Source organism: Melanostigma gelatinosum (genome assembly GCF_949748355.1).
Source record: "Melanostigma gelatinosum genome assembly, chromosome: 3".
NCBI classification, from domain to species: Eukaryota; Metazoa; Chordata; class Actinopteri; order Perciformes; family Zoarcidae; genus Melanostigma; species Melanostigma gelatinosum.
Window position 1 is genome coordinate 3,246,237 of NC_136636.1, and position 14,254 is coordinate 3,260,490.

The following is a 14,254-nucleotide window of genomic DNA, read 5'->3' on the forward strand; positions in this document are numbered from 1 at the left end:
CGGGGATATTAGCGATAGAGACCAAAACACGATTTTGTTCCAGGCTGGAAACACTTTTATCTCTGCTGTTAGTTTTGGCGTTTTAAGATTGGAGTCTGTGGAGACTCGCTTTTGGTGCCAGCCTCAAGTGGCCATTTGAGGAACTGCAGATTTTGGCCCTTATTTGTCTGTAACAGAAGATATGTTGAGGCAATCAAAAACAGAGGAGTTACCGTATATTGTAGATATACAAACAAATGCTTAAGCGTCCTGCTAATTTCATTTCAGGCTACAATAACTGGTCGGCTTAATGTAGGTGTTAGGAGATACTGTGTTCCAAGATGGCGTCCCCATTTTCCCAACACAAATGTCTCTGTCACTGAGAAAAGACTTGTTTGGGTTTTCACAAGTTTGGGCTTGTAAAGCCGAGCAAAATGTCCTGTTGGCGCCGTTCACACATGAGAGGCATGCACATAACTAATATAGCTTTTTGAGACTTTTCTCATTCTGATAACACAAAGAGTCCATAAACGTAAAGCCTGCAGACAGGTTGAGGGTTGAGCCGGCAGTTGGCATACTCGATTGGGTAATTATTTTCTCCAGCTGCCATTACATCAGTGCACAATTGACTATTTTTTTTCCAGAGCAATGGAACATACATTTAGATTAAATTTATTAGAAAACATTGTTTCTAGTTCTCAATGGTATCAAAACAAGCGCAATTGGTTGTCTCTAGTTTGCCGCTTTTACCACATTTGCATTAAACGAGTTGGTGAATTCAACCTTTAACGCTGTCCGTGCAAGCTCAGCTGAACTTTCTCAACATTGGGCGACTTTTAGACGTTTTGACTCTCGGCGGCCGGTGCCAGGAAGACTTTTTGAGATTAACTTCACAGTGATTTGAATCCCGTTGCGGCTCCATTCATTTACTTGTAGTTTGTTAAATGACCTTACTGTTCTTACTGCAATACAAACCACATTTTTGTGCGCATGCATGTGTGGTTGTTGGTGCACTCTGAGCCAAAATGGAATCTAATTGAAACCTAATATTGAAACCCTGATTATTGGCACAGAGTGTGCAGGCAAAGTAGTTTGTTTTTGCAGAAGATCAACCTAAGAAGTGAATCAGCGTAGAATTCCCTTTGAAGTTCTTTTAAATAAAAGCTGTTACCCAAGCTTAAATTGTCCATATCGTTTTACTCTTAAGTGGGTTTTACTGATTAAAAAAGACAGAGAGCACTATTTGTGTCCTTGTCCTCTCCGTATGTACAGTTCTAGACTCGTATCATCTCATGTTCTCTCTGGGGGGGAAGAGGTGGAGGCCTGGTGAGGATGAAAGGGTGAATGCATCTCCTCTGTGGCTGTTATGAAACGTTGGCTGGTGGATCCCAAAAGCAATACATCTCCTCCAGTCTGCTTCCCAAACTTTTCCCTCAGAGGCCTCCCTCAACCCGACCCTCATGGAAAGAGTTCCTCCACATGCCATCTGGTCCTGTCACTCGAAAGCATCACACTTCATCTTTAGGTTGGGTGACCCCAGTGTGAGTTAGTTTCTCTAAACCATGCATTTCCAGTTAAATTACCTCTCGACTATGAGTTCAAATGGAGTCACGCGTTGCTGTTCATACATTGGTGTCAACAAATTTAAGCTCCGACCCCAAATCTTCAAAAGAAATCCTCCTTTTATTAATGGTTGCCGATACAAGATCATTGTATCTCTCTACAGCATTCACAGCCTTAAATCCTCGTCTCTAAACCATCCGAAGGCCTCTAAAATATTATTCATAAGAAGTTGATGTTTTGGTTTTGGGATACGAGACGAGTCAGTTTACCAGGCCTTCTCATGCTGTCAGGAACATGCGAGGTGGGCAACTTTTGGAAGCAATGCTGATGGAAAATCATTTTTCCTCAGTGAAATCAATCTATCCAGGGAAGGTTATCGGGTCATACTGTATATTAATGTGCTCAGCGACACACTCCTCTGGTTAAACACATTCTTCCCTTCAGTCTTCTGCTGTCAGCTTCTCAGTAGCTTCATTGGAGGAACTGACAACTCACTGAATCGATCACCTCACCGTTTAAGGATTTCAAACTTCCATTTACAAGTATATTGTATTTTTTTAAGGTTTTCAATACTCTTCATCCGATCTGTAGATCAGCGGATATTAGCATAAGCTAATGCTAGCAGGGCATTAAGCAGCAAATGCCCATCTGCGTTGCTTTCCATTCGTTGCTCGTGTTACTGCCTTGAGGACCTGAATGTTATCAGAAGAGTGACAAAGTGGTGTTAATGGTGTTAACTTTAGTTCTATTCACCGCACTGTTATTTTAAAACACAAGTATATTTGCAGATTCTTTGGCAAACCGTTATATTGTTGAGTAAATGCACAATTTGGTGTATTGTTATTCTAATGCAGCTGTCAATAAAATAGTTTATCTCCATCATTGGATGCTCTGATTGTTTTTTGTATTTGTGTGTTTTTCTGTGTAATTTAAGTCGTCTGAGTAAAAGGTTGGCATACGTTTCTAAAACCGAGGACATGTTGATGTTTACGAACCAAACATATGTTTCATATTAACATTCGTAGATACGTATATATCAACGTTGTAGTTATAACGCTTCAGCTGTGTTGAAGCTGCATCCTGAGTTACATTAGAGAGCAGAATGACTTGGAACGATTAATTAATCGTGTTTAATCGCATTGTTATGGCAAAGTTCAATAATGAATTCAAAAGTAGTGTATTGCGCACTTTTATTTTAAAAGTCCTGCTATATGAACAAAAGGGCAATAACATTTGGTTCACGAGATGCAGGCAGCATGTTTCATACTTAATGTGAATATAATTCATACTTTGTTGGCATCTTATTCTGAAAACCGGATGTTCGTCTGAAGAAACCGGATGTTGTCTCACGTTAATCTTTCCGCTAACTTTCAAAGTCCTTCACTCGCTCCCGATCTGTGCCGTTTAAATGCGTTTACCGTGAATGTCAGCAGATAGGTGCACTAACATGTAAGAGTCTGACTATAGGATGTTTGCTGGCTTTTATCCCACTGTTCTTGTCATCCTCTTGTTGTTACGTCTATGTATTGTCTCTTGTCTTTCAATTAAAAAAATAAAAAAATTATAATAAATTAAAGAAATGCGTTAACGCGCGATAAAATAATTGTCTGCGTTAATTAATGGATGCGTTAACGCGAAATGAACGCGTTAACTTGCCCAGCACTAGTTCATATACTACCCAGTATAGCAGCAGAAACTCATTTATCTTAGAACAGAAAAAAACAAACAGCTTTTTGGAAAGCGTGATGAAAGACGCCTTCTGTGAGAAAACCCAGTAAATTATAGAAGCTATCGGAACAGAAGATATCTAGGAAGCCGGCCGGGACGTTCACATCGCTGTAATAGCGACAAAAATCAACCAAAATAGGCTTTAGGCCACATTAGACAACTTATAGACTCTCCAGATCAAACACAAACAGTGCCACTGACTGCTGTGACCATATACCTGATATTGGGATCATCATGGAACTTGTTTGGACTTGAGTTAAACACATAATGATCTCCGCATAAGAAAAAGCTGTGGCTACTGGCTATTTACAGCCAGTGAAATATGTATTACGTTGTTTATGTTTTACTTACTTTACGTACTTATTTTAAGCCCAACCATGATGTTCTTCCTCCAGATTTAACTCGTTTATTTTTCTTGCCTAAACCTGACTGCAGTCATTTCACAGTAACAACACGGTTTGACACCAAAAAGCCTAAAATTCATGACGTGCAGAATGTCGTTAAAATGCATTTATACGCCTTCCCATGAGATCAGGTTGATGGAAGTATACTGAATATTTCCTGTGAGTAAGATAACTTTGTATCCATGCAGATGGTTCAAAGCCGTAACAATTCAACTTAATGCGTGGCAGAAAAAGCAGCAGCAGTAACGAGCTCTGTTTGTATTTGTTTTCCAAAGTTCACACCATCGTGGAGTGCTACTTGTGTTTTTAAACATGTATTTAAAAGCAAGTACACAGTATCAGCTCTCATAAAGGAACAGGTCAACTTCTGAACCGCAATAACCTGCAAACCTCTTGAAGGAACAGATGAGGGGGGAAGAACACACACACACACACAAGGGAGGAGAAGGAAAAACACAATAATCAGAAAGATGGAGGAGGAGAATGAGATGGGGAGCAGGACAGAGACGCAGAAGAGAGGAAGAGGTTCATTTAGTTTGACAGCAGCTAAGGACGACCAAGTGTGAAGCTTCATCCCGTCCGTCTAGATGCAATGCTCTCCCTTCTCTCCGTTCATTTCCACCTCTTCCTCGATCTCAATCTTTCTCCCCACTTCACTCACTATTTCTCCCTCCCTCTGTCTCCCTCCCTCTCTGTCTCCCTCCCTCTCTTTCTCTCTCTCTCTCTGGCAGACATCCAAACTGATCAGCTTATATTAAGGTCTCTCTCTCTCTCTCTCTCTCTCTCTCTCTCTCTCTCTCACACACACAAAGCAATTGCGTGACAGCATGGCAGGTCACACTAGGCACACACACACACACACACACACACACACAGAGCCATGACTTGCATGCACATGCGCAGACTGACAGACTGAGAAGAAACCACATCACACACAGTGCCGATGTGACTTGCATACACGAAGAAGGAGAGAAAAATTCACACGCTAAAAATGGGATGAACCAGCGGGATGGTGCACATTTGCAAATTGAGACATAAATCATGTTTCCCCACGGGGGGGGGGGGGGGGGGGCAGCAGCGTGTTCCACCTCAGTGAAACACAGACACAGCAGCAGAGAGTTGTGCTTTCACACGGCAGGCTGTCACTGCAGCGCCCCCTGCTGCATTACTGGATCGTGTGTGAGATTCTTTCACTGGTGTCCACAGATAGAAAGGAGGGAACTGAGTGACATGGGCTGGACTTTGATTCAGTCCAAAGGTACAAACTCCAGATATCTCTTCTGCCATCGTCCACTCAATGCTTCTTTGGGCAACTATCACTGAATTACCCCGCTACCTCTTCTTATCCACTTTCTCTCCTCCATTCCTCCTCTTTTTCCTGGTTCCTATTGTTATATTTCATCAATTTGTAGGGGATTTAACTACATCTAAACTATATTGTTGGAGGGTAAAAATTTAAAATAAATAAGAAAATACATTTTATATATGTATATAAAACAATAGAAACCAAAATCGTTTTTTTGTACCAGGCTGTAAACTCCTGTAAATGTGTTCTCCTGTAAATTTGAGTATTTTAACATTAAGGTCTATGAAGAATGACTCGCGTTTGGAGCCTACCTCAAGTGGCCATTTGAGGAACTGCAGTTTTATTTTGGCAGGGAAAATACTGTAGTTATAACATAGTTACTTTATATTGCAGTTGTGATCGCGCCACTTCAATAGTCGACATCTGGACCGTCCCAACTGTCCCAACTGTCCTCTACAAAGCACTCACCACTCTACGAGAACTCCTTTTACCTCCTCCGAGGGACACCCTGGCAGCAGTCCCTCTGTAGCGATGGTGGAGGTTGAAGAGGAGAAATGAAAAAGCTTCTGCGATTTGCTAACGGTATCTGGACTGACAGCAACAGAGTCCACAAGGGCTTAAGACCGTCTCGCTGCAGTATCAGCAAGTGCTTAAGTGCTCTGGCAGGAACTTCTGGAGACTTCCCCGTGGATTTTTGGCGAGTTTGCAACCCTGTGGACTTTTTAGAGTGAACGGCCCATAATGCATTGCAGCAGTGTCATCCTACAAACGAGGACACTGGGGAAGCATCCAAGAAATATATATACACACATATCAAGCCCACCGGATAGAAATACAAACTTAAAACCACAACTATATTTACAGCCCATCTTACTTACTTCATGGGGTTCCTATTCATCTTTATTAAGCAGATGCTAACGCACCTAACCTGTTTGGTCCGAATCCGATTCAAGACGCTGGTACGTTCCACCTCTTTGTCCGTCTTTCATTGTTTCTGAGTGCAGCACTCAAAGCAGTTCAGCATATTTGATGAAGATGATGTTCTTGCATAATTCTTGCAATTTTTGAGGTTGTATCCACATGGTTGAATGCACTTGTTGTAAGTCGCTTTGGAAAAAAGGGTAAACTAAACTGAACCTGTGATTCTAAATTACGTAGGCAACGCAACAAAAGTACTTTTGTTGCCTAAACTTAGAAAAGTACTTTTGTTGCCGAAACCGAACTTCTGTTTCCGTGTCGGCGGAATGTAATCTGAACACATTATGTGCCGTCACCATTGTGGAGGTTGTGTTTATTTAACGTATTTCTGTGACATCACATTGGAAGTAGCAGGTCTCCGTAAAATTAATATTTGTATGTTTGTGTATTTATTTCCTGTCTGGCCATACAACATAAACACGATTATTTTCATTCCCTGTACCACACTGGCATTAAAAACAAAATGACGGCATCAGGGAACACTTGTTGTTTTATAAGATGTGCTCTTTTTTATCATTTATATAATACGTTTGCAGCTACCAGCCTATTCACTGTTGTTATTGTTCGCTGTGTATTTGTGTTTTTAATCATGCCTTGTGTTATGTGTGTTGTTTACCTTGCTGTACTTTGGAGAAGCAAAAGACACATTTCCACTGAGGTGGACAATAAAGTAAATATGACCTTTCTCATTTTGAAGTAAAATCTGCTTTTCTATTCAGTTTGTCCTGTTTTTTTAAAACAGACGTAGTTTGTTTTACGTCGTGTTTTGCATGTATTATGTTTTGTCCTTTCTGTGAACCCCAGGAAGTTTAGCGGCCGGCAAGGCGTCAGCTAATTGAGATCGAGTTATTAAAAAATACAATAAAAAATAAACAGTAGTCATCGTGACGTCACCCATTGGTTTTTGTGACATCACAAAAAATGCAGTTTTAAGGCTTTTTTGGCGTCGCCATCTTGGATTACGGCCACCGCCATGTTATTTTGCAGGCAATAAACGGAAGTTACCATGTTAAGTAGAATATATGAATTCTCTTTGAAGCAAATATGTGAAATATACGCGTGAAGACACATGAGTGGTGTGTACAGTATTCTGTTATGGGTGCAGTGGTATGGTTGTAAATGTTTATCAAATTCAAAAATGCACTACAGGAGCTAGTTTTGTTTTTCTTGTGTAGCCTAAAAAGACAATTGCATCTCATTTAGCAACTATGTGTTGTACTGTCCCAATAAATGAACCTTGGGCCTTGAGTATTATGTGTTGAGCTTTCTGGTCGGGCTGCTTGTCCTGGCATCTGGGCCGTAGGAAAATCCGGGACAATTAAGTGTTTTAAAAAAGGAAAACAGGATATCAACGTCTAAATCTCAGTCTTTAGTGACTTCCACATAGCCTATGTTAACACTCTGACCCACAGAAAACATGAAACAATTTCACAGTCTCAATACTAAGTAGGTGTTCCAATGACACATGTATATTTACATTAATCTCAAACTGTGCTTGGTACACCACGCTGCACAGTCTTTGTAGCAAAATTGTACTTCTGTAAGAAGACTCAAGCTTTCACTTTGAAAGAAAGAAAATGTTCAAAATGTTAAACATTTCTAAACAATTCCAACAGTAAGTGTCCTAAATGTTAAAATGAGGTAAAACATATTTCACTATACAATCATTTGCATCAAAACTATCACACGTTACACATTAACTCAAGACTATTTTTTTTTTCGTTGAAATTCTCTTTACCTCCCAACAGCGATCAATAAATCAAATGGTGTGGAGAAAAGGCCGACCAGCCTGTCACAATAGCCATGTTGGTTGTTTACGTTCTTAGGGATAATTTGGGGGGGAGTGACATTGGAGGGAGGCCTGAAGGAACGTCTAGCTTTAGCGATGTTTGGAGCTAGTGCTGTGAGCTACTTTCATTGGAAAAGAGTTGGCAACAAGAGTTTCTAGGTCGTCTTTTCACTCAAGCTCACTTTAGTTGGTTTCTCCAATGTTGACTACTCAAGCTTTAACGGTTAGGATTGCTATCACGATTTGTCTATTTATCGTACCATTTTTAACCCTCTGTTGTTTCTGCCATAATGTGAAGTTTATCACAATTTTCATTAACTTTAAGCTTTACCTGGCCAGAATTGGACAAAAACAAACTTCACTGTCTAATTCTTATCTTGACTTTTTGTCCTGTTACTAATAAGTCTATTTGACACGACAAGAAGTCCCGCGCATTCTGTGAAAAGCCTAACTTTATGCTACCCTTGTTTACTGAGGTTCAACTAAATTATCCTGAAAGGACAAAACAGTCAAGTCTCTCAGTAAATTACTCAATGAAATCCAAGTTTCTTCAGCCTCAGTCTGAGTAAAGCTGTCCACCATGACTGGCATTGTGCTGGATGCTTGAGGCTTCCAGCATGTAGCAGCATAGTTAGCAAGGTGAGCATAGATAGCATGATAAAGATAGCTTCCCTTCACCGGATGAAATGTCAGGTATGAGAAGAACTAATGAGTCTGGCATGAGAGACTGTGTGCATATTCTTATTTTGGGTTTCTATTAGAACATGTTTACATGTTTTAATGCACACATTGTTTTTCTCATACTGTGTTGTCTGAATATATTTGTATTCATTTTCTAACTGAAATGCTCAATTTCAGTGCCCGCCTCTTTAAGCCCACCTGCCGAAAAGCCCAGTCTGCTCTGATTGGCTTGCAAGAAAAATATGGTTCACCAATAGACTGTAAATAAGAAGTGGACGTTCGCCATTTTGGCTGTCGCTATCTTGGCTTTTTGCAACCTGCGAGCGGAAGTGACCATATTTGGAGTGTGGAGGTGATGCCATATAAGGCTCTGGTAACCGCAGAGACCTGTCAATCACAGGTCCACCCTAAAGCATCCCCTGCTTTATGGTCTGTTTGACTCTAAATGGACCATAATGTACTAAATGAACATCATGCTGTATTGAAGAATACTTGAAACTAGAGATTGAGACGCATAAACCCATTTTTACAACGTTTACTGAGGTAATAAATCAAGAGAGAAGTAGAGTCATTTTCTCATAGACTTCTAGACAATCAGAGGAGTCGCCCCCTGGTGGTCAGTCGAGAGAATGCAGGTTTAGGACACTTCAGCATTGGCTTCGCTCTTCACAACCGGACGTTGCCGCCTGGGTGCACCTTTGCAAATGTAGTTCTCAAGCTGTGGCCGGTATGTTCTCATGAGTTTATATGTGACATAAGAAGAGGAGCCAAATCTGAAGGGCTTGTTGAATAACATGTTTCCTGATCAAGGCAGCCAAGAAAAACTGACGGTTGTCTTATTTCTCTGTTCATGGGTTGGTAGGCACCCAAATGAGGTTTTCATTTTCATTGACATTTTGCATTTGTTTCCTTTTATTTTACTGATTGCTAAAACTATAATTTCTTTCCGATGTGTATGTGTGTATTCTCGTTGACAGTATTACATTCATACTTTATTATGTGTCTGTCTCTTCTTGGGTACACGATGTAGCATTGTGGTTAGCATGCATAGCATTATTACTCTAGACAAGCTGATGGCCGTGTTTTCCCGTTTGTGAAACATCACGTCCGTCCTCAGTCCCTCAATGTAATGATGACGTCATCGTCCTGTCCTTTCCACAGCATCTCCCCCTCAAAGTCCAGCATCTTGTGCTTGCGGCAGCGCAGCACAATGCCCACCACCTTATCCGAGATCTTCACGTAGCGGTCGAAGAGGCGGCCGAAGGAGATGATGGTCCTCCCCTCTTTGTCCTTAAAGCCCATGTCTCTGATTAACCACACCATCTCCTCCATCTCCCTGCGGACGTGTTTCTGGGCCCGGTCGCCCCTCTCTGCCGTCCTGGAGCCGTCCTTGGGTCGACCGTAGCCGTCGTCGCCCTTGCGGAGGCGCTGGGCCATGGCGTACTCCTGGTCAAAGTCCTCGCTGAAGGGGTTGAGCTTCTGGCCCTCCATGTGCTGCTCGGACCACTGCTGCCAGCGTCTTTTGACGTCATTCCTGCTGACAATCTTAATCTGGAAATAAAAGATGGTGCGAAGGTTAACATCAGAGTTTAGAGATTATCTGAGCATTTTCATAATGAACCACTGAGCAAAGCCAAACCTCTTTTGTAAATTAGATTCTTCATTAACGGGGACATCGTTGATTTTTACAAATCAACGATAACTTCAGCTAAAAGTAACATACATTGTAGCACTCATCTTCGTAGGCTCTCTTTACTCCCGGAAAAAGTTTTCTATTGAATGGAGTTCAGGAGAGTGAAGCACCCGGAAAATGAAGGATTGTGCAGAAATGCTTTGCGAAGCAATATTTGTATTAAAAATAACCGTGTTTTAAATTCAAAGAGCCCACAAATGGATATAATACACTATTTGATGCTGCACAGAAAGTTTCGGAAAGTTTTTTCGGACATTTTGTAACCTATAATATACAATTCATGTTGTTTTTTGGTGAACTATATAACTTTGACATCATCAGGATTGTTTTCCTGTTAAAGTAAGTTCATCTGGGCTTGGGTGTACTGATTACTAACATGTATTGTTAAATTTCAAAAAATGTAAAAAGTGTGGCCGGCTACATTGTCGCCATTGAAGTGTTGCTCTAGCACTCGTTGACGTATTTATGTTGTTGAAAAGCACTGAGAACTGATCAGACGGCAACCTCCGGTTCTGCAGAGTGAAGCAAATGCAGACAGTGTCTTAAAACGTGCATTCTCTCTACTGACCACCAGGGGGCGACTCCTCTGGTTGTATAGAAGTCTATGAGAAAATGACTCTACTTCTCTCTTGATTTATTACCTCAGTAAACATTGTAAACATGAGTTTATGTCTCAATCTCTAGTTTCAAGTCTTCTTCAATACAGCATGATGTTCATTTAGTACATTATGGTCCATTTAGAGTCAAACAGACCATAAAGCAGGGGATGCTTTAGGGCGGGGCTTACTGTGATTGACAGGTCGCTGCTGCTACCAGAGCATACGGCGTCTCTACGTCACTCCTTTGCGTTCCTAACGGCAGTCCACAAACCAATGGGTGACGTCACAATGGCTACATCCACTTCTAATATACAGTCTATGGAACTGGTTAATGGCATTTGAACCGACAGAATTAGTACGATGATGATTGGTTGACGCTTCACCGCTGAAAAAAAGTTGGGACCAGCTCAACTTTTGTTTGCAGCGCGTCAAGCCTGTCACGCAGCGACCAGTGTCGGCCGACAGTTTGTATCTGTGACTTGGAGCCTGTTGCTAAGTCCCGCCCCTTCCGGTGGATCACCATGTGACCTTATTGTGGCAAAAATATTAACGGTAGTTAGCGGCAAAAGTGAAAAAAATGTTTTAGATCCTGTTTCAATTCTTCCATGAATTACACATATGATGTTCGACAAATTAAAAGATAATTTTGCCATATAACTGTTAAGTTAAGTATAAGACTGAAAATACGTAATTAGAAAGACGACACGGCTAAAAGTCACGTAAGCGCTGCCTCTCTCTGAAGCTACGATTGCCTGTGTGTTTCGTACCAGGATGTTCTCTCACCAACAACAAAACATACTCGTTCTTTAGCTTCCTGGCGGCGAAAACAGAGTCGCTGGATAAAACAAGTCCGGTACGATAACGTCACGTTTGTGCGTGACACATAGCTATGTTAGCGTAAAACGGAATGTCCTTTTATGGTCCTTCACTGTTTTTAGTCTCAGATATTTTTGTGACGTACTCCACCAACTGCGGAGTATTTGGAGACCAAACTCGAGCCGTTGTTTCTTTGCTTGGGACCAACATATCTTTAAGTGCCAAGAAATGTACATTGTAATGGACCTAACCAGCTCATCCAAATATAGATCAAGTACAATAAAGTAAATGTAAAATGTCCTTACACTCTTCATATCTTATATCTTAATAACTGTCCCAGTGTCTTCACCTCGTGTTCACCCCCCAAAGGTCGGCTTTGAGAACACGTTGCGGAACATGATGAGGTTTATTTACATATATTCCATTACGCAGCGGTCCAGCTTGTGTTTTCATGAGTTGGCCTCGATCTCCAGCGACCCCCCCCCCCCCCCCCCCCCCGAACCGGCTCCTTTTATAGGAGATGTCCTTGTGTCAGAGTTATGCAACTGTTGTGTTGTTTGGCGTACGTGAGTGGGGTTGGATTATATTCAGGGGACATCAAAGGGGGACCTCTGCTTAAACCTGTCTATTCACGGCGTGTGACATTTCGGCTCTAATTTAAGGTGTTTGTCCTCCACTGCGTGTTTGATTCAGGAGGAACATTTATTTGAGTGCCAGAGAAAGCAGGCTGGAGATACTCATAAGTGTCTGGTCACAGCATAATGAGGCCTGGAAGTGAAGGGTTCTTTACTGAAAACTGCCATCTCCTGTAGATGGCAGTTGGATTGACAGTATATTTGCTGTAAAATCAAAACAATGAGATAAAAACCCAACTTCTCTGTGAAGCCGAGAAGTTGGGTTATAAATCATCACGGCAAGGGACACCTTCTGAAGGCACACTTATTTCAGCCATTGTTAATCAATATAGATGTATTAACTGGTGTCGCTTAACATTTGTGTAAAATTGATAGACTGTATATAAGAAGTGGACGTCGTCATTGTGACGGACTGCCGGTTGAGACCATAAACTCATGTTCACAATGTTTACTGAGGTAATAAATCAACTGAAAAGTATCGTCATTTTCTCATTGACTTCTACACAACCAGACTTCTTTTTGGACCCCTGCTGGTCAGCAGAGAGAATGCATGTTTATGGACACTTTCTCTTTGGCTTCACTCGGCAGAACCGCAGGTGGCCTCCTGGTTAAATTGATATTATGCTGGTAACTTGATCTCCCCATGTTTAAACCTTTTTCCCTCCATTTCCCATCTTCGTGATGAACCACTCTACCTTGGGCCTGTTGGTCTGTTTCGATGTCTGGATGTCACCCAGCTCAGTTTTGGATTCTTGATTGCCGCTGAGCCCGGCCTCCTCTCCCAGCCCGCTGTCCTCTGTGTCAACACTGTTGCTCCTTGACCCCAGCTTCTTCTCCTGGAGCAAAAGCTTCCTGTCTTGGATGACTCCTCCTCCTCCTGCGCTCTGTAGCGCCCTCATCTGGCGCCGCCGTGTCGGCGACTCGTTGCCCAAGAAAGGCTTGCTCTCCACGGGACCCGACTCCATCTTGCCTCGGATGGCGTTGACCAAATCGCTGCTGCTGCACTCGCTGCGTTTTGGCTGCACAGTCTTGTTTACAGAACCGGTCCGGATTTTACTCCCGCCGGTGTCGGCGGCGTCTGCTGCGATTACGCGCAGAGTGACAGGAAGTTTGACCTCGTGGTTGTTCTCTTTCATGTCGCCCTCCTCAACAGATGCAGGCATCCAGCCACTCGGGATGGAGTCCTGCTTGTCGGAGTGGTCGGTGGCCCAGCCCTGCCAACTCTTGGCCAAGTTGGCCACCATGGCGGCGCATTTTATCTTCCGTACCACCCGTTTGAACGCCTGAGGCTCCTGTGGTGAAACCGTGGTGGTCCCACCGCTACTCATGGTGACAGGATACCAGAAGAAATTGGTATTCTTCGCAGGGAAAAGTCCTGTTTCTCGTCCTAAAAATCTTTCAATCTCCCCAAAAGGCTCTGGTTGTGTTTTGGTAAAAGAATTCTAGTAGTTTACGTGAACATAGATCCCTTTTTTCTGAGCAAAGCGACTCAAATCTCAGAAACTCCTCACTCGCAAAGACTCAAAATACACTTTCCAGGTGATTATGGACAAAAATTTGTTCTTCTCAGTCTTTATATCCGTTGTGGATCTTCGCAGAAAAACATCCGGAGCCTCCCTGTCAGTCAGTGTGTGAGCTCCCGGTGTGAAGAGTGCGAGGTCTTTGGCTTTAATCCCCTGCTGAAGCCCCTCTGGCTCCACACCGGTCTTTAAATAGGGAAGGGTGGTAAAGGAAGTGATGTCGCACGGCGTCCACGTGAGACGGGAGTCCAGTGTCAACTTTCTTGTTGCTGCCACTGGTTTGCAAACACACACACACACACACACACACACACACACACACACACACACACACGCAGTGACTGAGGAGTGGAATGTCTCCCAGTGGGATCCAGGGAACAGGTGCCCAGTGTTTTTAGCGACTCTGAGGTTTCTGTCCTCACACACAAATACGCTGAAACATAAACGGGCCTTCGCTGTGAGTCAGCCTGCTCGACACGGGGGACCAGTGTGTGTGTGTGTGTGTGTGTTCATTGTGTATAAATCGGGATGTTTTCATTCAAATGCGTATTTCCTCTATTGCA

At 42.5% G+C, this 14,254-nt stretch overlaps 1 protein-coding gene across 1 annotated transcript; it reads right to left on the reverse strand.

The window, feature by feature from the left end:
* Nucleotides 1-7,306: 7,306 nt before the first annotated feature.
* Nucleotides 7,307-13,838, reverse strand: abraa (actin binding Rho activating protein a). Its single transcript, XM_079265541.1, has 2 exons — nucleotides 12,867-13,838; nucleotides 7,307-9,979 (listed from the first exon to the last, which is right to left on the reverse strand). Exons 1-2 carry the CDS (start codon nucleotides 13,497-13,499, stop codon nucleotides 9,542-9,544), a joined length of 1,071 nt encoding a protein of 356 aa, XP_079121667.1. The 5' UTR covers nucleotides 13,500-13,838; the 3' UTR covers nucleotides 7,307-9,541.
* Between the last annotated feature and the right edge of the window lie 416 nt (nucleotides 13,839-14,254).

What these genes read in the sequence shown, in the direction of transcription:
- abraa (XM_079265541.1), bottom strand. Translation starts at nt 13,499, where the DNA reads ATGAGTAGCGGTGGGACCACCACGGTTTCACCACAGGAGCCTCAGGCG. An exon ending in AACAGACCAACAGGCCCAAG is followed by an intron (nt 9,980 to 12,866) that starts GTAGAGTGGTTC and finishes TTTTATTTCCAG; the next exon opens with ATTAAGATTGTCAGCAGGAA.